At 48.2% G+C, this 24260-nt stretch overlaps 1 protein-coding gene and 1 long non-coding RNA gene across 12 annotated transcripts in view; one reads left to right on the top strand and one right to left on the bottom strand.

The window, feature by feature from the left end:
• The window catches only part of BCL2L11 (BCL2 like 11), a 52928-nt gene extending 37873 nt beyond the window's left edge, over window positions 1-15055 (bottom strand). For 3 of the 11 annotated variants that reach the window (XM_054023760.1, XM_054023765.1, XM_054023764.1), the window contains exons 1-2: window positions 9717-9849; window positions 7963-8403 (exon numbers count right to left, since the gene is read on the bottom strand). In XM_054023760.1, coding sequence (XP_053879735.1) covers window positions 7963-8389 — 427 coding nt within the window. In that variant the 5' untranslated portion in view covers window positions 8390-8403; window positions 9717-9849. Of the gene's footprint in view, window positions 1-7962; window positions 8404-9360; window positions 9373-9716; window positions 9850-13113; window positions 13248-13543 lie in introns of those variants that run through there. The other 8 variants (XM_054023766.1, XM_054023767.1, XM_054023761.1 and 5 more) reach the window with 8 other exon arrangements.
• LOC128834731 (uncharacterized) overlaps window positions 1-24260 on the top strand; it is a 267719-nt gene that overhangs the window by 186550 nt on the left and 56909 nt on the right. The gene's annotated exons all lie outside the window — the stretch shown is intronic.

Here is a 24260-nt window from a genome sequence, read left to right as displayed (position 1 = left end):
CATTTAAAATATAAGCAGAATGATTAGTCCCCAATATGGACTAATATGACCTGAAAACTGGTTTAAAATACTCACATGTGAGCACAAAAACAACTTTATGTAATGTCTTGTACTCTCAGGTCATTTTATCCTGCGTTTTCCCACATGGAACCCACTAGCCCTTCTCTTTCCTTATTCTGGAATCAGACTACAGCCTTCTCCATGCTCTTGACCCTGTACATAGTTACTTTTCTTCAACCTCAAAAGTTCCACTTCCTTCAAGATCGCCAGCATGGAACCTTTCCCAAATCTTAGTCAAAACCCAGTCCAGTTTATGTTACAGAAAAGAAAAATGCATGCACAATAAGAGGGGAAAAAAGTAACTTAAGCACGGGGGAGGGACAGAGCTCAGTGGTTCGAGCATTGGCCTGCTAAACCCAGGGTTGTGAGTTCAACCCTTGAGAGGGGCCATTTAGGGATCTGGGGAAAAAATCTGTCTGGGGATTGGTCCTGCTTTGAGCAGGGGGTTGGACTAGATGACCTTCTGAGGTCCCTTCCAACCCTGATATTCTATGATTCTATATGCTTTAACAGGATATAAAAAGTCAGTCAGCAAAAGCTGGCTCTAAGGTTTAAAGTACAGACAGACAGGATTACCTGTACCACATCCCTGTTGAGAGTAGTCTGGTCTCTGATAGCATGTCAAGACTGTAGTATCCTTAAGGAGTGCCATTTCTTCAGAGGAAGTGCATGGAACCATAGAGAATATAGCCCCAAAACAGTGAACATAAGAACGACCATACTGGGTCAGACCAATGGTCCATCTAGCCCAATAGCCTGTCTGCTGACAGTGGCCAATGCCAGATGCTTCAGAGGAAATGAACTGATCAGCTGGTGACACCTTTCATCTGAATGTGTCATTTACAAAAAAAGATTTAATTTCATATCTATGAAGCCCAAATAAAACCTGATTTCCCTCCTGTTCCCCCATTACCTAAACACTTTATTAAGTTATATAATCCAAGTATTCCTTTCCCCACCCACTCCAACCTTTTATCATCTTCACAGAATTATTTCATTGTCCTGACACAGCTAGATAAAGTCATGGCTGTATCTTCATTATTCACTCTCTGGAATACACAACCTTTTTGCATAAAACCCTTATTAACTGACCTTATGCCATGACTTGGTTACAGCTTGTAACCTCACAACTGTTTTCCCTCAGAGGCTTTTGCGTCCTAAAGACCATTATAGATCTCTCGTTTCAGGAATACTTTTGAAAGTTTTAAATGAAAAATAATGTCTTGGTCTTTGTCTTACAATTTTAAGGGTTCACATTCCGCTTCACACAGGACATAATAGCAATGCTAATCATCTTAAATTTAAGGTTGCAAACATATCCCTCATAATAATTTCTTCCCTGTGAGGGGTGGGGAGTTTGAGGTCCCCTTTGCATTCCTTGCCAAGCTTCTCCATTACACACATACTCTTTAGATCTCGATTCCTCCCCATAATCTCAGTCACTAAAAATGGATAAAGCCATACTGAGACCACCTGTTAAAGAACTTGAAGGTCTGTCCATTTGGGATAACAGGCTGTCTAATCTCCTTTCACCATTCACAGCAAATCAAGGTGTGGAACTTTTTAGATTGAAGAAATGTTTGGAAGTATTGTAGGGTAATCATAACAATAGAGTAACATGGCAGCAAACAGGGATGACTGCTGTATTAATAAACTTCAGCCAGGATACAAGCATGTGTTATACCAAACTGCACTCTTGGCAGATGTGGAAAAAAAAAATTTTTTTTTAACACAACATAAGGGGCCTGACCTTGCAACTATTAGATTTAACTGCAATTTTCGACTGTGCATAAAATTTTGTTTCATTGCTCGGGCAGTTGGCTAGATGTTGGACTCTCAAAATGTTGAGCCCGTTCTGGCTGTAAGTGGTGGAGCAGACCCAGTCTATCACCGGAACTCTGTCAGTCTGTATTAGAATCGTACTGTGTTTGCCAATACACAGAATGTCCAACAATGAAGAAAACTTAAAGCAACAATATCAGAGTTATCGTCTGAATTAGTCTGCTTTGTACATCACACCCTTGCTTGTAAGTTTATTACCTCCCAACAAAGATGAACAGGAAAAAAGTGTGAGACAGTATCTATTATCGTCAGACACGTCTCTTCCTTATAAAATTATTGACACACTGGGCTTAAAATGAAGTGCCTAAAACCACCTGGGAAGTGTAGGTATCTAGCATAACCATTTACTTTGTGTCACTCTCACTTATATGATGATCTCTTAGATACCCATAAGAACATTGCGGAGGGAGAGGGGAAGATATCAACAGAAAAAAATTTGAAACTATGGGATGTGAACCTCACTCCCGCTCTGGTTTCCGTACACCAGGTAAAGGGGCTCTGCAGGCGCTCCGGAACTGGCTGGTGGACAATTTCCCAGGTGCATGAAGTGAGGAAGATAGCGATAAATTACTTTCTGAGGACCGCCAGTGAGCTCTGGCATAGGAGGGGTGTTGGGGACAGGAGGGGGCATATTAGGGGGTGGGAGAAGAGCTTGCACCAACTGTGGGGATTTTCAGGTGGCACACATTGTGGAGGAGAACGTTAGTAGCCTGTGGTGGATACACTGAAAATTAGAGCGACTCTCAGATCTGTCCCCCGAAAGTCATTCCAGCCTCTGCAGCAGCCCAGAGTCTAGGAAGTGTAAAGTTGACCTTAAACCCACCTCAGCCTCACACTCTGCCAGAGTTGCAAGTTCTGCATCATGGCTCTAAGAGACACCACAGAACCTCACCCTTAAAAATATTTGAAGTAAGCCAATGACAGGAAAAGCTTACTTTCTTTCAACTCATCTCCAAACTGGGTTGGCCTAAACATTCCTAATTTGTTTGATTGGCCTTGCTGAGGAGTAGCACGTTCTAGTGTGATTTCTGTTGTTGTTCTAAGTACTTTTATCTTGGTGAAGAATTACATGACAAACAGCTTTTATAACATAAACCCCACATTGAAATAAATATACAGGAAAAAGGCACATCTACCCTTAGAAGTGCTCCTGACAAATATACAGAAACTTCCAAATAAATTGCTAGGAATTATAACCTTCTCTTTCCTATTCAAGGGATCAATTCCCAACATGCCGCTGACACCAACACATACACTATAACTCACTTAAGGACAATAATGTTGGTGCTGTACACTGCAGTGAAAAATATAATTTTAGATCACAGTCCTCCAAGAGTTACGTACATGCTTCATTTTACTCAGCGTGAGTAATCCAATCGACTTCAATGGGACTATTTGTGTGTTCAACATTAAAAACACGTGCTTATGTCTTTGCAGGACTGGTGCCTTACAAAGTCTACGAACACTTACATAAACCCGCACTATACAATCAGGACATATTATAATGCCAAAAAGATAATTCACACAAACATTTTTACAATTTAGTGTACCCTAGAGGACCCCAGGTACCCCTTTCAAAACCCTTGATACATACAATACATATCCAACAACATACATCCAACAGCATATTGCCAAGGCAACAGAGCAAAGCTAAAGTTAGGTAGGTATTCAGCAATGGTGAGCAATGAAGGATTAGCTGCGTGGTTCCTTTTACTGCTCAGTCATTCGAACATTGGGGGGCGGAGGGGGGGCTGAGTTTGTTTTTAAAAGGAGTGTAAGTGCTATAAAAAAAAAGTAGTACTATTTTCAGGCGCTATCTGGACTCCACTGAAACTAACTTTCAACCTTAATTTTTTTTTTTGCTTGTGAACATATACATATCACACACCATCCAAGGGGTGACCCATATTGTTATGGCCATTCATTGGACCCTTAACCTGTATTTCATTTCCTGTCATAAAATCCATTTTATAAATATTACAAAAATATGAAGTTTCTTTTATAAAGTAACAGTTCATAAAATTTTACATTTATAAAGTATACCTGATTCTGGCCACTGGCCTGATAGTCAAGAATAGATTTAATTCAATTCAAGAAGGATGTTGATAATTTGGAGAGAGTTCTGAGAAGAGCCATCAGAATGATTAAAGAATTAGAAAATGTGCCTTATAGGCTATAGACTCAAGGAGCTCAATCTATTTAGCTTAACAAAGAGAAGGTTAAGAGGTGACTTAATCCGTCTGTAAGTATCTACATAGGGAACAAAAATATTTAATAGTGGGCTGGAAGTTCAAGTTACACAAATTTAGACTAGAAATAAGGTGTTCGATTTTTAACATTGAGTAATTAACCATTAGAACAACTTAGCAAGGGTCGTGGTGGATTCTCCTCAACTGATTTATTTTTTTTAAATCAAGACTGGATATGTTTCTAAAAGATTTGCTCCAGGAATTATTTTGGGGAAGTTCAATGTCCTGTATTATACAGGATAGATAATCGCAATGGTCCCTTCTGGCCTTGGAATCTATGAAACTATTTCCCCCCTGGGTGGATAAAACTCAATGATTTGGGGGGTGAATTAATTAATTTTGTTATTTAAATTATATTGAGTTTTTCTTTTTAAATCTAAACCTGTTTAAAATTAAATTTGAACTTAATACAAAATGTGTCAAGGCCTAAACTTATTATAATCTCTTTAAAAATTAAATACAAAATATACTGAACATGAGCCTCTACCAAAAACTGAGTTAAAGGCTGCTTTTCTATCTAAAAAAAACCATGTGAAACACTTCCAACTTTTGAAGTCAAGCTTTATAACTATGACACAATGTAGTAGTAAATAAGCAATATATCATTCACCATTTTCCTACATACTAAAAATTTACAATTAATAAGAATCTGAAAATATTAAGCTAAGTAATTGCTTAAATAAATAAATATATATATAGTTATAGCGTATGCTCCTAGGAAACAAAATGATGTACCAAATCTAGTGTAAAGGCTCTATTCAGTTGTAAATCAACATGTTTTAATGGCTGTATCAACCAATGAAAGTGCACCTTTCTTTTGAAGATAACTGAAGTACAAATGGAAAAGTTGATTAAACTGATGAATTAAAGTGAGGCTTTCTACTTGATTTAAATCATGATTTCAATGTCAGATTGAAATTGCTTTGATTTAAATCAATCCACCCCACTTTCACCTAGATGCCACTGTATTAAGTTCATCTCATTTTCAAAGGTTCATAAAAGTCAGGCATTCCAGATGTTAAGGGCTCAATTCTACAGTTCCTATACGAGTAAAATTCCTATTGAGTCCAGTGGGATTTTTGTCTTTACAAGGACTGCAGGTTCAAGCCCTCATGGCCACATTTCAGAGATTATGATCTCTTCTCTCTACAACAAGTCTCAATACAAACTGTAAAACCAACCAGTAAGACCTTCCTTGGAAAGCACAGTCCCTGGGGTAGAATAAAATGTCTTTACGACTTCACATTTCTATTCTAGTGGTGTTTGAAAATGTCCAGGGTTCCTATTTAAATTCCCTCAGCAGTTTCTACTTGGTTTCTGACAATGTAATGTTTAGGATGGTGCCCACAGTAACAACAGTATGAGAAAATTTCAGAATAATCATTTACAAAATTTTCAAAGCACATTTTACATGGGTTGAAAAAAATTTACTTCTCTGAAATTACAGACAGGACTTGAGTTTCTTTCTTGAACATAAAGAATGTTGTTCACTGCTAAACTATAGCTTTACATGTGCTATGAGCAATGTTTAAACTCTAGTTCCTTTTGTCTAGTGATACTATGTATGTTCTCTCAGTAAGATTATGAAACTTGCATTAAGCTGCAATTACTGCAATAATGCCAGAAAATCTTTCCTAAGGGAATAGTACAGTAAGTACTTTGCAGCTGTAACCACAACTACCAAAATGTTTTAATCATGGAAAGCTTAAGTTGGTGTTTGTTATTCACCAAAAAGCATTATCAACATGAATTAAACCATTCCCAGGACTAGATGTTCCACATTTCTACTGAGATTTGGGCATACAGACTTTAGTATTGGTTCCTTAGAAAACTGACTCTTTTTAGCTTACTTTAACCTCTCTACCTTCATCTGTAATATAAGGAAAGTGGGACAGATGTTGCAAGTTGCTTACTACAATTGTCTTTTTCACCTCTGGAGATGCGGATTCAAACGTTACCTAAAGTCACAAGAATTGTTTCATAATCTCAAACTGGTCCTTAAGACACATTTAAAAACAAAACAAAAACAAAACACTACAGGTAGATTTTCAAAGCTGTCCAAGACACTTAGTTACAAAACCCCCATTAATTTTGATGGGAAGCAAGGAGCTGAGTCCTCTAGTTCAGTGGTATCCAAACTTTTTTGATCGTGCACTCCTATCAGTAAAAACTTTTTGAGCATGCACCCCCTGCCGCCCCAAGCAAAAAAATAAGCGGCACGAACCCCACTTTGGAGACCACTGCAGTTGGCCTTGGGGAAAAAATCTCACCCCCACATGCCTTGTCATAAGTAACAGGCAGTCAAGAACAACCCCTACAATGGATTAAGGAGGAGTACCACAGGATCCAAAGTAGTCCTAACAACACGGAGTCCTTGGGGCACCTTAGAGACTAACAAATTTATTTGGGCATAAGCTTTCGTGGGCTAAAACCCACTTCATCAGATGCATGGAGTGGAAAATACAGTAGCAGGTATATATATACAGTACATTAAACAGCCACCACTCTGAAAGTAGTCCTAGCCACTCTTTCCTAACCAGAAGGTGGATTCTAGAAAGAAACTTTGAAAGATGAGGGGGAAGAGAGATGGTCCTCTGGACTCCTACAAAGGCACGGAAAGCTCCTCACTTGGGAAAATACACATCTAGTAGTCTTCTTTCCACTCCTAACATAGATAACTCAGAGTCTCATACCGTACCACCCGCCTTTTACAGACTCCTGTGGCAAACTGATCAAATTCACTATCTGCCAAGGAAATGTTGCAGTGTCTCAGAAGACTCAGCCAAATGGGACACGTGTTCAGACATCCTATTGATGGGCACTTTCCAGACAGGCATACACAAAGACCCTTTAAGCCTCCAGACTCATCCATGTACATTACAACTAAAAATCTTAAATTTTAGTCAAGTATTTCATCCGTTAGGCAAATAGTGTGGTCATCTTACATGTGTTTTTGGGAAGAGATGGTGTATTAAAGTATTACCTAAGCATGAAGCTGCAAAGTATATCAAAATAACATTTCATAAACCTATTTGAAATCAAAAATCAGAAAACTTAAAATATATTTTTTAAAACTGTACAGATTCCCTGCATAACGTGTGTAAAAAAAAATGCCAGTTCAGAAATTTCAGCCCAAGATGGATATCTACAGACAACTTTAAAACTCCAGAAAATAAGAGACAACAGAAACTGAAGAGAGCTGGTTTGTAAACATCTTTTCCTCCCAGTATTCTGATTAACTGGATCTTCAGGAAACAGCTAAGAATTTGTAGTAATGGAAACTTCTCTCCAATCTTAATGCTATATTCCAGTGTTTGCTACCAAGATTATGTTTATTATACTAAGCAATACGGTCTCTACATTTTATCTCCTCTCTCCATTGCAACTTCCTTAGTCGGACAGACAAATCTCCATGGTAAGGTCACAAGTTATTTCAAATAAAAAGAACTGTCCCCTTATAGACTTTGTATCAGACTTAAACAATCCAAAATATTTAAATTTACCAGAACACATTCCATGTGCTGTGAAAATCAAAGGCAGGAGGGATACTTGGACCACTTTCCAATCCGTTAGGAAATGTTCACTGAATTCAAATCTTACCCATCAGTTCATAAAATATAAGGCAGTTTTCAATTTTACTTTTGTTGTTTAATAGCTCAGCCTGATGTCACTGTATAATATACAGTATTTTGTTCTTACTGAAAAATTTGGCTGCCTCAATATTAACATTGAGATGCTGAAAGCAATACAATGTCCACAGGGGTATTCAGAACCTACTGAAAAACAAACCATGAGCTAAAAGGTTTCTTACCATGATCTTGCTTACCCATTGCACTTAGATAATGATTAAAGGCTTGACAAGGGGGACTTGGAGTCTGCGTGGACTTGTCGCAACTCATAGGCGCAGGACTCCTGTCTGTGTCGAAAGAGAAATACCCACTGGAGGATCTAGACAGCAGTGAGGATCTTCTTACAAAGATGAAAAGTGGGGATCTGGTAGCAAATGGACTGGGGCTACTGGGTGGTGCAAATGGTCCCTGAGGGCTGCTGGGCGAAGAGCTCCCTGAGGGCTGCTGGGCGAAGTCCCCCTCACCTGAATGATTACCTTGATACTGTGTTTGTATAGAGGTAGGGGCCCCAGGTCTAAGATGCTGAGGCTGACTTGGCCTTTCAATTGACTGAAACTGTCCACCTTCTCTGTTGCACTCTGAATTTAGATCAGAAGATTGCTTTGCCATTTGGTCTTTTTTTCCTGCAAAGAAATAGGAAGACATTATGAGTAAGTTCTCCAGGCTTTATTATAATACTGTAATATCTAATAGGTTTTGCAATAAATTCTCAATGTCCTTACTTATAGTGTTAGAATTCTAGTGGTATTGCATATGCCTTTCAGCTTACATTCTTCTTGCTTTTAACCTACTCACTTCTTTCCCCACACCCCAAATACAATCAAGTGCTATCAGATCTATGGGTCGTTTCCTGTCCACTGTTTCCACCCTTCCTAGGATACCTGCATCAAAAGTATAAACCGTGAAAAGCCTTTGTCCAAACAAAAGAAATTTAGTTTTAAAGTGGAATTTATCAGCCGGGCCATTATGCTCCAAATCTGTATGAAGCTCTGATTCAGTTAATTAAAAAAAAAACACCAATAAGCTCTGATTTCCTCAAGTGATTAAATAAAAGGATCGGATACTGTGCTGAAATGCAAGAGCAAGGAGTATTTGCAGTGATTGTGCAGAGCCTCCTGGCCATGTTCCCTGTTCCAGCCCCATTGTTCTATCTAATGTGCTGATCACAGCAAGTCTGGAGGAGGTTTGGCAGCAGCAATCAGTTGTAGTAAGTGCGTCACAATAGAGTTTGTAGATTGCACAGCACTGGCTCTCCTGCACCCCCCTCCTTACCCTTTTAATGCTAACTCAACAAATCCTCCTTCCTACTACAAACTTCAAGGGAGAGGGGAGTACTAAAAACGTCGGCTTGAAAAACACTGCAACTTCCCCACCCAAACAAAGCAATACCGCTTTGTGAAAAATACCCCCGAGACAACCACACTAACACACACACACACAGAGCCCAAACCCACAACTACAGCCTTTAGTACACAATGTCTCCGCGAATCCAGCGCCGGACTTCCTAAAACAACAGACTCCAGACTCATCTTTTTATTTGTTTGGGTTTTTTGGGGGGGGGGGGGGGTTAAGAGTTGTACATTATACTGCAAACTCGCCCAGGAAAAACGCTCCGGGACCGCAGACTTCCTGCTGCCGCGCTGGGGCGATCCCGGCCGGTGGCGACAAGCAGGAACCGGCGGGAGCGACGCCGAAGCAGAACCCGAAGCGAAGCGAAGCGAAGCACGGCGGGGCAGCGCAGAAGCCCGGGGCCGCCCCCAGGCTGTGACCGGGTCCGGGTCCGGGTCCCGGCCCCGCGGGGTGCATCGGAAGCAGGGGGCCCCCGCCCAGCCCAACAAAGGGAGGCAGGCGAGCGAGCCGGCCGGCCGGCGGGGGACCGCGGGCACACAAAGGCGCCGCGGGGGCAGCCCCGCAGGCCCCGTCCCGCCTCACTCACCTTTTCGGCGCCCGCCTCCTCGCCCGAGAAACAAAACCGCCCCCCCGGGGGCCAACCGCCCGCTGCCGCACGCGCCCTGCCCCGCGGGACCCGGCCGTGCGCCCGCTCGGCTGCGCTCGCAGTGCACACTGCCGTGCCGTGCCGTGCCGTGCCCGCCGCCGGCCTGCCGGGGAGGCGCTCCCGCCCCGCCCGCACGCAGCGCCCGCGGCCGCCAGGCCTCCAATCCGGGCGCGGCGGGGGCGGGCCGCTCCGCCCCGCGGGAGGCCACTGTTTACAAACCGGCAGCCGGGCGCACACGGGCCCGCCTGGCCCTGCTGCCCGCGCGCCTTTTCCCCTCCGGCGCGGGCCGCGCCGCCCGCCCGCCCAGCGACACCCGGGCCCCTCAGCTCCCCCTTCCCCCCGCGACACCCGCACCGGGCCCCTCAGCGCCGCGTCCCCGCCCAGCGACACCCGCACCGGGCCCCTCAGCGCCGCGTCCCCCCCCGCCCAGCGACACCCGCACCGAGCCCCTCAGCGCCCCCCCCCCGCCCAGCGACACCCGCACCGGGCCCCTCAGCGCCGCGTCCCCCCCCCGCCCAGCGACACCCGCACCGGGCCCCTCAGCGCCGCGTCCCCCCCCCCCGCCCAGCGACACCCGGGCACCTCAGCTCCCCCTTCCCCCCGCGACACCCGCACCGGGCCCCTCAGCGCCCCCCCCCGCCCAGCGACACCCGCACCGGGCCCCTCAGCGCCGCCCCCCGCCCAGCGACACCCGCACCGAGCCCCTCAGCGCCGCGTCCCCCCCCCGCCCAGTGACACCCGCACCGAGCCCCTCAGCGCCGCCCCCCGCCCAGCGACACCCGCACCGGGCCCCTCAGCGCCCCCCCCCCGCCCAGCGACACCCACACCGGGCCCCTCAGCGCCCCCCCCCGCCCAGCGACACCCGCACCGGGCCCCTCAGCGCCCCCCCCCCGCCCAGCGACACCCGCACCGGGCCCCTCAGCGCCCCCCCCCCGCCCAGCGACACCCGCACCGAGCCCCTCAGCTCCCCCTTCCCCCCGCGACACCCGCACCGGGCCCCTCAGCTCCCCCTTCCCCCCGCGACACCCGCACCGGGCCCCTCAGAGCCCCCCCCCGCCCAGCGACACCCGCACCGACCCCTCAGCGCCCCCCCCCACCCAGCGACACCCGCACCGGGCCCCTCAGCGCCCCCCCCCGCCCAGCGACACCCGCACCGGGCCCCTCAGCGCCGCCCCCCGCCCAGCGACACCCGCACCGAGCCCCTCAGCGCCGCGTCCCCCCCCCGCCCAGCGACACCCGCACCGGGCCCCTCAGCGCCGCCCCCCGCCCAGCGACACCCGCACCGAGCCCCTCAGCGCCGCCCCCCGCCCAGCGACACCCGGGCCCCTCAGCTCCCCCTTCCCCCCGCGACACCCGCACCGGGCCCCTCAGCGCCCCCCCCCGCCCAGCGACACCCGCACCGGGCCCCTCAGCGCCCCCCCCCGCCCAGCGACACCCGCACCGGGCCCCTCAGCGCCCCCCCCCCGCCCAGCGACACCCGCACCGAGCCCCTCAGCTCCCCCTTCCCCCCGCGACACCCGCACCGGGCCCCTCAGCTCCCCCTTCCCCCCGCGACACCCGCACCGGGCCCCTCAGAGCCCCCCCCCGCCCAGCGACACCCGCACCGACCCCTCAGCGCCCCCCCCCACCCAGCGACACCCGCACCGGGCCCCTCAGCGCCCCCCCCCGCCCAGCGACACCCGCACCGGGCCCCTCAGCGCCCCCCCGCCCAGAGACACCCGCACTGAGCCCCTCAGCGCCGCCCCCCCAGCGACACCCGCACTGAGCCCCTCAGCGCCGCCCCCCCAGCGACACCCGCACCGAGCCCCTCAGCGCAGCCCCCCCGCCCAGAGATACCCCCACAAACCCCGTGTGCAGCCCCCCCGCCCAGACACCCTCAGTGCCGCCCCCCCACCCAGACACCCCCACCGAGCCCCTCTGTGCAGCCCCCCCGCCGAGAGACACCCCCAGCTCCAGCGCCCCAAGATACACAGACCTCCCTGCCCCTCCTTGCCCAGCGCCCCGCATCGGCGGCTGGGAGAGGACCGTGTCCACACGAGGCGGGGATCGCTCACAGCTCCTCGAGGCGAGCCCCGAGAGCCTGCCCGCTCCGCAGCTAGCAGCCCTGCCCAGCCCGGCTCCTGAGCGGCGAGCCCCGTACAGACCAGCGGGACCCGCTGGCGCAGGGAGGCCTGGGCGCTGGACTGCCCCTGCGAGGGGCCAGACTCGGCCCCATGGACAGGTCGAAGCCCTCTTGTGGACAGCCCAGACCCGGCCGTGGGGGCGGCTTAGACCGGTCCCGGTGCAGGAATCTGTGCCGGCCGTGTGGACAGGCCAGACCCCCGCCGTGTGGACGGGTTAGAGCGGTCTGTGTGGACACGCCAGACCCGAGGGTGTGGCCGGGTCTGTGCGCACTGTGTGGACAGGTTACACCGTTCAGTGTGGACGGGTCCGTGCCAGCCGTGTGGACAGGCCAGAGCCAGACCCGGCAGTGTGCAGGGATTAGATGGTACCTGTGGAGGGCTCTGTGCCGGCCAGCTGTGTGGACAATCCCGACCCGGCCGTGTGAACAGGTCAGCCTGTCCAGACTGCGAGCGCGGCAGGAGGGACGCAGTGGTCCCAGAAAGCTCGCCGCAGCGCCCGGAGAGGGCCGGCGAAGCGGGCCACGCACCCCTCGCTCGCTGCGGGTCTCTGGTTCCTTGCGCCGGGACAATCCCTTCGCCCTCTAGCCGCTAAAGGGCCCGCGGAGAATGCGCTCCCGTAACGACCGGCGGCGGCCGGGGAAATACACCGGGCGGGACAGAGCTCGGCGGCGGTGCAGCTTCGCTCCGGTGCGGGGCACAGCGGAGCGGCTGCCAGCCGGCGGGGGTGTCCTGCCCCCCTGCCTCGGCCCCCCTCCATCCTGCCCCGAGCTCGGCGGCGCTGGAGTTTCCCGCAGGAAACCATCGCCGGTGTGTCGCGGTGCGAAGGCTGAACGAAGCCGCCGGGGAACAGCGAGCTCCGCGGACGTGCCTTTGACACGGGAAAACCCAGACTGCGCGAAGCCGGGCCATGAAAACCGAGTGGGTGTCAGACAACCTGCTGCGCACCCGGGGCGGCGAGACACCGGAGCCGGGAGAGGGGGCGTGGGAAGGGATCCTCCGCTCCGCTCCCCGAATCTGCCGTGGAACCAATGGAGCGGCCCCGCCAATGCGAACTGCCGAGCGCCGTGGCGAGCTCCCAGCCGTTCGCCCTGGAGGGTGCAGCTGGACGGGACGCGTCCCCTCCCCTCCCCTCCGGCTGCACACACCCAACCCGGCGGACTAGCCTGACCCCGCCGGGCTGCTGCTCCCGGCCCGCCGGAGCCCTCTCCACTCACCTGCCTGCGGACCAGCGCCGCATGCCTGTGAAATCCCCTCCAGCCAGGGCCAGGCTAGCCGCCACCGGAGCGCCTGGCTACGTCTCCAGGCACTGGGGAGAGCGCCGACCCGACACCGCAACCAAGCCCAGCTCCCGCCCCTGGCCAAACCCCGCGTCGCAACGCGTCTGGTTCATCCACTAGGGTTTGTTTTTTTTTCTACATGCACAACAAACGGCCCTGCCCTGTAGCGATCGTGCTTCTAACGTGGGTACATGTCAGGCTCCGAAACCAAGTCTTCTCACCTCGGCGGGACTGATGGTTCTTACGCCTCCTCCCACACAAGCTCGTAAGAGGCACGGGGGCCAAATGTGGGCCCGAAGGGGAGAGTCAGCGGACAGTCCGACGCTGTATTGCTGCAGCCACCCGTCTGCGAGAGAGAGGAGCTCACCTTCTGGGCAGGAGAAGCGCGTGTGATCCTCGTAGCACAGGTATGGGGCTGTCTAGATTTCCTGCTGTGACTGGGTGTCTGCTCTCGAGTTCTACCCGCCAGCTGCCTTTCGTCTTCCCGAGCAGGGCTAGGAGCTGACCCCATGGGACGGACTCATCTCAGGCCCCCATCAGATGCGAAAGACCGAGCTGCGATCTCCTCTGCCTGGCACGAGTCTCACGGGCACTTCAGTCGACAATGAATCTTCATGGCCAAGACAAGAGCAAAGGGTCGGATGGTTACGGGCTGTCCTCCGCACGCTCCTGCAAGGCTGAAATGCCGCCGTGCCTCCCGGCTACGGCAAAAAGCGGTGTGACCTGTCAACAGCTGAACTCATCCTCAAAGCGTCACGCTCAAAGCGTTCTCCGCTCCGAGCCCCGTGAGCCCCGCCATTGCGGGCGGGGTGCGGCGCTTTTCTAAAACCTGACTAAACCAAACACTCCTGGAGGCGCCCAAGCCGGCGCAAGGTGCTCGGGAGACGTGTGTTTTCGCTTTGCCCATGAAATTCTCTTCTTAAATAACGTCTCTATTTTAAACTAAAACATTCAGCAATCTCTATTTATTTGAGGAAACTTATCTGGGACGGGGAGAAAGGATGGTAAACTGCCTAATTTTACCTTCCTTGAATATTTTACGTAACTCAGTTCTAAAAATATACATTAAAAACACTTCAAACACTTTTATAAACAAGCTCCGAAGATATTTCAGTTTAAAGGCAAAGGAAGATCAAATCGAAAGCTTGAGTACAGACTTCTATCAGCTTTCAGTCGTCACCACAATCCCTTTGTGAGTTAAGTTTGGACTAAGTCACAATTCACTCAAACGCTTCACTTTCTAAGTAGTCAGAAAGAATAGAGAGGACGGTTGGTGGTCAGAACATACATTTCAGTACTAATTTTAAGGTCCTTGGGGTCAGGAATCCAGGGACTCCTATTAACACTGCCTTCTACCTTGACAATTTCTGCAGAAATTCCCCATTTCACTTCCCAGGGATTCTTAACGTCCCCTCTAGAAACCTTAACAAATGCATATTATATATTTGAAAACAATGAAATATTTATGCAGATTTTTTGTAGTTAGTTTCCCACAATAATGTGCACACTGTGGACTTCAATGAGACAATTCTGGAATTAGTGTTTTATGTAACAGCTCTAATATTAATAAGCTGAAAAAACTTTCATATTGACAGTTTTTATTTAACCATGAAAATCTTAATTTACAATATGATTTGCATGTACAATCATAATGTTATTTTGTGGTAAGCATCTCAGAAGTGCAGTTTTGCAGTTGAGGACTGAAGACCACAGCTTCCTTTACAACATAGTCCAGCCAAACGTGTTTCATGCACTATTAGCACGCAGGTAAAGGTAAATCAAAACATTTCACTGGAGAAAAATACATGTAAAATCAAAAAGAATATTAATATGTCTTATTTTTATGCTGTATAAATTACTTATTGTAAAGCTAAGTCATTCAGAGTGGTGAAAGTTCAAATCATTATTAAAATCTCTTTGCTTATTATCTCTAGATTTATTGCATTCAACTTTTTAAATGTCAATCACTTAATAAATTAAATGTATTAAGTGTTCAGTATTATTGCTAACATTAATCTGCTAGGCATAGTATGAGTTACAGATGTTGACTCCTACATGTGATTGTGTACATTTTAGAAAAAAAATATTTGAATTGCTTTGTCTATTTTCCCATAATTATACTATTCATGATCACAATACATTTTTGGGGAAGAGGGGAGAAAAAGAAGGGAAGGATGGTATTTTGGTTAAAGCCACAAGAATGGCGGTTAGGACAACTGGATGAAATCCTGCCCCATAAAAGTCAGTGGCAAAATTCTCATGGGCTTCCAAGTATTTCACCCCAAAATTTTATTCTAGGCTCTGCCATACACTTCCTGTGTGACCTTTAGTAAGTCATCATGTCTCCATAGCGCAGTTTGCAGAACAGAGATGATACATACTACTTCCCTGTTAATAAAGAGTTACACTTTACTTAGGGGCTGTGAGGCTTAATTTATTAATATTCATCAGCTCCTTCTTCGAAAATGCTAAACTGGAACTTTCCCCCCAGCTTCCAAGTATACTGTGGCGTATTCAACATTCCTTACGCAATCAACCAGTTACTTCCAGTAAGGAGGAGTTTTGCTTGCGTGAAAGGGATTTATAATCAAACCGATTGCACCCTTGAGATCACAGAGCTCATTTGCACTTAGTGCCACTCTAGTGGGGCTACAAGGGGGCTATGAGAGCAATTGAGCCCTACTGGGAAGCCTTCCAAACATATGTTGGATGCTCAGCCTTGTTCTCAGCTGCAAGAGTATAACCCCTCCCCCTCACTTCTATACATATCTCTTCATCATCCCTGGCTGCCTGAGCTCTGTCTCATGTTAGACCATCATTTACTCCTGTCTTACACAAACCTGGTGTTATGACTTTTGGTATTATAAATAATTTAATCAGAACTGCCGGCTCATGCCATTGGGGGTAGATTGCAGGGGCATCTACTGTACAAATTAAGAGAGTGCACGTAGAGCTGTCTGTTGCCCCATAAAAAGATGTAGTGTGGAAGTACCTTAAACTAGGTCACATGACTAGGCTAAAGCCATAGACTAATTAAGCCACAACCTAATCCCAGAGATTTATGGAGATATACCTATCTCCTAGAACTGGAAGGGACCCTGAAAGGTCATTGCGTCCAGCCCCCTGCCTTCACTAGCAGGACCAAGTACTGATTTTTGCTCCAGATCCCTAGGTGGCCCCCTCAAGGATTGAACTCACAACCCTGGGTTATCCCTCCTTCCCAAGGACCATCACTCTCACAGTTAGTGGTAGCTAAGAGACAGGAAACAAAGAGTAGGAATAAATCTCCAAAGTTCATCATAACCAAAGGTTAATCGAGGGGGTCTCAAGGCTTTGTATTAGATACAGTGTTGATTGGTACTTTTATTAACAATTTGGGAGGGGGATCAGTGAAGCAGCAAAATTTTGATGTGACACAAAGTCTATTTAGGTTAGTGAAGCCCAAAGGAGTCAATGAGGGAGTTCAGAAGGACCTGGCCAACCTAGATGAAGGAACGACATGATAGTAGATTACATTCAATATTGATAATGAAAACATGATGTTAGGATGTATAAAGAACAGGGTGAAGAATAATATGGACATTTTTATAATGCCCTTATATAAATCAATGGTATGCCCTCATCTGAAATATTATGTGCAATATTGGTCACTTCGTATCAAATAGGCTATTGCAGAATTAAAGAAGTTCAGACAAACGCAATAAGAATTTTTATCTGAGAAAGGCAACAAATAAGAGGGGACTTGATAAAAGTATATAAAATAGTGGTTAGTCTAGAGAAGGCAGATCAGGAGCTTCTGTTCTCCCTGTGTTGTAATACAGGAACAAGGAGACTTTCAACGAAATTAAAAGGTGTCTGATCAAAGGAAATTACTTTTTTACATAATGTGTAATTGGACTGCGGAACTCACTGTCACAGGATGTTGTTGAGGCCAATAATTTAGCAAGATTCAAAGCAACTTTATATGGATCAAAAGACTATCCAGAGTTATAATTAATGCTAACATATTTTATAAGGGATGAGACCTTCATGGGAGGCAGATTACCCAACTTCTTCCTACCCCTGGGTTTCTTGCACCTTCGTGAAAAACATCTGGTCCTGGCCACGATCAGAAACCTGATAGTGGACTAGATGGACCCTGGGTCTGATCCAGTCTGGAAGTTCCTATATGTTTCATCACAAAAGTTGTGCATTACTGAATATTGAGCGTTTATGAGCAGCTTCACATTTTAGTAACACCACAGCTATCACGCAATACAACCTAATTAATTCTCTTCGATATTCGCTATACCTGTGCTCTCAAACACAAATGTTCCCCTTACATCCACAACACTAGGGTACACCTAGCCCTGGGGCCCAATATGACACTGGCACCTCTGCCGATGTTGCCCCTAGAGCATCAGCATACGTGATTACAGTCCGTTCTGCTGTTACCCTGCAAACAGAGTGAAGGGCCCATCTCGTATGTGCAGTACACGGTATCTGCTTAGCATGTCCACCTCTGGTTGGGCTTTGCTGAAACCAGCCTGCTCTAGTTTTTCACAGGGCTATGACCGGGAAGCCAAATGCTCCCTCCACCACGTGGGTATTGTTTTCCTTTGGGATGTCCCAGGTTTGCAGTATGGCTTGGTGGTACAGAGCCCTGTCTGTGTGATCAGTCTGGTCCTTCCAGTCGTCTTCTCAGCACTGACTGCTGCTTCCCTCTAGCTACCTACCCTCCGGGGGGAGCAGGCAGCACAGGAGGATTCTTCAGGGAAGGGGAAATCCCTTACCCGCAGGCCTGCACCTCTGAAGAGACTGTGTCTGGCGATTCGTTTCTTTACCTGCCCCTTTCCCCTGGGAGTTACAGAGTCGTTCCCTCTCTTCTCTTTTCCTTATTTCCTGTGTCGTTTCGGTTGAGCTTTGATAGACATTTTTCATTGGTTTTGTTCTTAATCCTGTTTTTTTTTCTTTTTGCTACCCAGTCCTCTCCTCCTCTCCTGTTGTGTGTCCCACATCATCCCTCTTCGCTTCCTTCCCCAGTTTCTTCCACCTTCTTGCTCTCCCTTATGCCTAAGTGTCCCTTCTGTCTTGCTCCTTCCTTCCCGTTCCCCCACTTTTCCTCTCCCATTTTCTCTTCCGTCCCTCCCTGCTGGTTTCCCTTCTCTGTCCCCCGGGGGGACTCACATTTGGTGGGGACACCTCACTGGATCCGCTGTGCTGCGTGTGTGCAAAGGGCAGGCCCTCTGCATGAAGAGAAACTGGCTGTTTAAAAGGAGCCTGAGGCCTCTGGCATCAGCCCAGGGAGCGTGTCATGAGTGGGGGCAGGAGGCTGGCAGTTTGCCCATCCCTGCTACCCCGGGCCTAGAATTGCTGCTGGCTGTATTTTGCTACAGGCTGGGTGTCATTATTAGACACTGCTGTACCACACCCGTAACCCCAGGGCAGGCTGGGAATCACCGCGTCACTGATTATCCCTCAGTGCTGGAGCCCATTTATCGCCCCAGCTGTGCACATGCCCACTGTGCCAAACTCAGCAAACGTTCTTGTCTCATGACTGATTGGAATGTGGAGTCATCCAGGGCCAAATTCTGCTCCCAGTTACACTGGTGTAAATATCTTGGCGTTAATCTGGATTTACACCACTGTCACAAAGTGCAAAATTTGACTCATAAGGCCCAATGTCCTTGGCCAAGAAACTCTTCCATTGAAGTAAATGGGGAACGCAACACAGAGGCAGCTGTGTTTCAGGGCTGGTTGAGCAATCCCTGTGCAATGCTGCCATGTGGCTCTTAATCAGCTGTCCCACCCAGAAGGTGGTTGCATCTCAGCCATGGGCGAGAAATCCTTGTGCAGCATGATTTTTTCCATAGATTTAAAAGCCAGAGGACAACAGGTTCATCTAGCCTGATCCCCTGTATATCACAGGTCAGAGAATTTCATCCAGTTCCTCTGTAGTGAGCTAATAACGTGTGTTTGACAAAGGCACATCCAACCAGCAGCTGGAAGTGTGTTTCCCAATGTGGGTAGACAGCACATGCTAGCTCTGATTCAGCGAGTGTGCTAAATATAGCAGTGTGGCCATCGCGGCTCGCGCTAGTCACCAGAGTCCAATCCCGCCTGACCCCCTGGGCACGTACTCAGGCAGCGAGAACGAGCCACCGCCTACGCCACCATGGCCACACTGCTGTTTTAGTGTGCTAGCTCGCGCAGAGCTAGCCGCGTGTCTGTCTGTCCACGCCGGGGAGCATGCTCTCAGCTGCAGCGTAAACAGACCCGCACGCAGATCTTCCAGAAAGGCAGCCAGTCTTGATCTGAAGAATTCAAGAGATGGAGAATCCACCACTTCCCTGGGTAGTTTGTGCCAGTGGCTAATCACCTTCACTCCTAAAAAAATTAAGGCTTATTTGAAATTGGAGTTTGTCTGGCTTCAGCTTCCAGCCATTGGTTCTTGTTCTGCCTGTCTCTGTGTGATGATGGTTCAGGGCTATTTATATGTTTGGATTGACAGCCGACCTGCATGTCTTGCTTCATTTTTGTTTTATTTTGTTTTCCATGTGGTTTTGGATTGCTACTCTGGAGTGCATCAGAGCATAACACTCTGATAGATTAGAGAGCCCTCAATACCTGGTACTTCCTCTCAGTGAAGGTATTTTACACCATAACCAAGTCACCTCTTGATCCTTCTAGACATTAATTAGACGGAGCTCCGTAAATCTCACAGTAGGGCATTTTTCCAGCCCCTCAATCATTTTTGTGGCTCTTCTCCATATCCTCTCCAATTGTCTAATATCCTTTTCTTTTTTGAAGTAAATGTGTGAAGATCTTAGTTCTTCTCCAAGTTTCATTTTATTACCAAGGGAAGCATACACCCTGCAGGGATAATTATACCACAAATAGGTACATAATGATTTTTCATTAAAATATTTGACACTAGTGATTATTAAAATGGAATGCCTCTGGAATTAAAAATTACTTCAACAAATAACGTTATGAATACCAATCAAATTAATCTGAAGATTACATTTATTTCATACCAAAGAACATTTAAAAACAGCAGTAGTTGCTGAAAAAAATTAAAAAATTAATTCATAGAAGGCAGCATGAAAAGAACATGTTATGTTCAAACTATTTATTTTTTGCCTTAATTTTCTTGAGGAAAGATGCACGTACACATGCCGAGTACATGAGAGCACGAGAGAGAGACGAAACAAAGAACAGACGGCCTTGTCCCCACGTTGGCTTTATATTGACTCCAAAGGCTCTGACACGTTCCCAGATTTCACAAGTGTATTTTGGCCTTCTACTCATTAATAATGAGATTAGGTATTTTAGAAATTAAAAAGCATGTATCAAAACAAGCCAGTTTCCAAGAGACTCAAAGCCATTAGGGTAAATTCACTCCTGATTTACATTTCTTTCATCTGCAAGTTGAGCAAACATTTTCCTCCGGCCCTGATCCTACAAGGTACTGAGCATCTCCAGAGCAATGAGGCTGAATTCTCTCCACAGAAATCGAGGTTGACTGGTACTTTGCAGGATTGAACCCTTAAAGATCAGAGCCACTGTGTTGCCTCTAAAAGCACTGCCATGACAGTGCTTATGGGTTTAACCAGTGACTCATCCCCTCTCTTCTTGGTTCCCATGAAGTCAGAAGTCCTTTCTGGTGCTAATATTGACAACTGAAAAGAGAAATGGGCATTGAACAATGGAAATGTGACAGCAATGGACTCTAGGTACACTGAGAAAATTCACGCACAGATGCCTATTCTGCATGCTGCTTTGTTTTCATGATCCCCAAGAGAGCTGGGTATTTCTGAGAACAAGCCTCCAAGGTATCAGCTACATAAGCTCTGTTCAATTTGCAGATTCCTCTTCATGTCTCCTGGGACAGTAGCACTATGTTCCAGCAAACAAGCCTCAGGTCAGCAAGTTTGGAGAGCGAGCCGAGGGATAAAGTCAGGTATTGTCAGCGAGGCAACAATAGCAGGCAAACGATTTAACGTAAGAATAAAGGAACTGATGCTTCTTATGCAAAATAGGGAGTGGGAAAAAATGAAAGGTCCCTGGAAATAGCTGACTTCTAGGTCAGTTAGATCAATAGGCGTTTAAAAGAGAGTCATGTAGAATATATATGTTTTCCTGTTTTTGGATGTAAGAATGTTTGAGGAAAGTACAATAATATACAACATTGACATTCAAATAAAGGTGTTTTAAAATGTTAATTAGTAGAATCATAGAAATGCAGGGCAGGAAGGGATCTTGAGAAGTCATTAAGTCCAGTCCTCGGACCATGTAAACCTAGACCATCCCTGCCAGGTGTTTGTCCAACACGTTTTTAAAAAACTTCCAATGGTGGGGATTCCACAGCCTCCCTTGGCGATCTAGCCAAAACAGAGTTGGAAAGTTTTCCTAATATCCAACCTAAATCTCCTTTGCTGCGCATTGAGCTCCTTGCTTCTTGTCCCCCTTTCAGTGCACATGCGAACAACCGATCACCATCCGTCAGCACTTTACCATAGTTAAGACTGTTATCACCCCCGTCAACCCCTCAGACTTTTTTCTCTAGACTCTCTCCAATTTGTCCACATCGTTCCTAAAGTGTGGTGCTCAGTACTCCAGCTGAGTCTCACCAGTGCTGAGTGGTACAGTTATCTCCTGCATCTTACAGATGACACTCCTGCTAATACACCCCAGAATGATATTTGGCTTTTTGCAGCTGCATCCAACCAGGGAATTGTCCAATTGGTCTGCAGGAGCTCCACTCTCATAGGTGCAAGCAGCCTCTCAAAGAGGTCCTTCTACTGCGCTCTGCCTGCCCCTGGAGTGATATTCTTGCTCCAGGAACTGCACTGCCAGGATCTCCTCACGATTTTCAGCCTCCTTCTGCCTTTCAGCTTGATGTCCATCCTTCCCCTTCTGGGACTGCAGCTGCTGGCTGGCCCTGTCTAGAATGTTCACCATACGGTCATCGTGGACACGCTTCCTTTTCGACTACATTGTGACAGTGCGACCCCTGGTTCCCCAGACTCCTGCTGGCCTGTGGCTGGTCTGCAGATGTAGATGGGTCCGAAAAGAGAAATGAAACAGTACAATCTTGTCTCAGTAATTCAGAAAATCTTCACTACATCAGCAGCAGAAGTGCCTTTGGAATCTTAAGGCCCTCCCGCCCCCCCAAAATTGATACTTTATGTAAGTGAACTTCTGTGTATTCAGAGACCAACATTTTAGTTCCCAGATGTTGCTTGGCCACCACAAAGAGTTAAGCAGTGCATAAAGCCTTTGCACACGACGGTAAGGTGAAATTCACAACATTCATTTAATGATGCATCTTTAAAAATTGCACACCATTTTAGTCTGGGGGGGAGGGAGGAGGGCAGGAGGAGGGGAGAGGAAACTGATTCCTCTTGTTGTGGTTTACTATTTATGGGTTCACAACCCTTGTGGGCATTCAGCATTCTGGAGGTTCCTGAATGGCAACAGGATATTCCATTCCAAGCTACCGGAGGCAAGCCAGCCAGATATGCTAACAAGATTTTCAAGCTTATAATGACTGAGCAGCTGATGTACAAATGCAGTGAGCTGGTGACCTACAGAGCAGGACCCAGAAAGTACACCCTGCCCCAAAAGTGGAGTACCCATCTGGAGTTCCTACTAGGGGAAAAGTTTGTAGCTATCAGCACCTGAGACCGGGTGAAAAATCATGGGGAAATCAACAGGATGCTGCGCTAGCTTCCACACAGATTACTGCCTCCTTGTAAGCGGCTGAAAGCGGTCTGCATTCATGCAGTTACCCAGATGCAGCTCTGGCTTACGATCCTGCCTGCATAGACTACACCTATCCATGGACTCTACACGGGCAACCTCCAGACAACATGGACTCTTACTACTGTATGGCTCATATGGACTGCACACATAACACCCCCCTCCACCCCGCAGGCATACTGCTGTAACAAACAACTGCCAAGCACCCGCCACGCCCCTGGCACATTTCTGGACTGCACATAACTTCCTGCTGTATTTTGGACAATAAATGCATCACCCACGCACTACATTTCCTGCCCTGCCCTGGTACCGTTTCTACTTTCAAGGTGGCTCAGTGTGCCCTGGCAGGGCTGTTGCGTGGTGGAGCGTAGTGTCAGGGAAAGCAATGCCAAGCTCTTACAAAGATGTTGTGGGGTGTTAAAAGTAACAGTGTGTTAGTATCTAGTAATAAAATGAATGATAACTTCTTGATTCACTGTCATTTGCGCTTCCCTGTCTCTCTTTTGAATTTCCCATGAGGGTGGGAGACGCCGAGGCATTGGCATGATTTCCACCATTAGCAGATACACGCCACTGCCGGCAGCTAGTCATAATAATCGCACTGGGACATGAGCTGGAAATCCCTCCCATTCCTATATTAATGACAACATGCCTGGAGGCAGAAACTTACCGGGCTATGGGGCTAAGTCTGCCTCTTCTGCTTCTGATGGCAGTTGTCTGGCAGGCTACTCCTCCCGGGGGTAGGGGGATGTCGTCAAACAGCTCCTCCCAGTATGGACTAGGACATGTTCTAGCTGTTCCGACGCCAAAGTCTCCTCGGGGACCAGCGCGAGCACCAGAGTCACTTCGCAAGCCTGACCTGGCGCCTGCTGGCTCCCCTTCAGTGCTATCTTCAATTTTAGGGCCAGAAGGTCCAGAGGCGCCAACTTTCTAATGTGCCGGGAAGGGGTGCTCCCCCAGGCTCTGCCCCAGAGCCCGCCCCCACTCCACCCCTTTCCCAAGGCCCCTCTCCTGCCCAGCCTCTTCCCACCCCATTCCACCCCATCCCCTGAGCACGCTCCACCCTCACTCCTGTCCCCTCCTCCTTCCCGTCCCCCTCAGTGCCTCCTGCATGCCGTGGAACAGCTGGTCCGTGGCGGGCAGGAGGCACTGAGGGGAGAGGGATGCGCTGATCATGGGGGCTGCTGGTGGGTGCTAAGCACCCACCATTTTTTTCCGTGGGTGCTCCAGGGCTGGCGCACCTATGAAAAGGCTGCCATCCCAGCTGACCAGGCAGGCACGAACCACTGGGGCCTCAGTGGTTGGCATAATTCCCAGCACCTGGTCAAAGTCCTCGTAAA

This window comes from Malaclemys terrapin, chromosome 3 (assembly GCF_027887155.1).
Source record: "Malaclemys terrapin pileata isolate rMalTer1 chromosome 3, rMalTer1.hap1, whole genome shotgun sequence".
Lineage (NCBI taxonomy): Eukaryota > Metazoa > Chordata > Testudines > Emydidae > Malaclemys > Malaclemys terrapin.
Note: the sequence above shows the minus strand (reverse complement) of the source record. Positions and strands in the feature narration are given on the sequence as shown.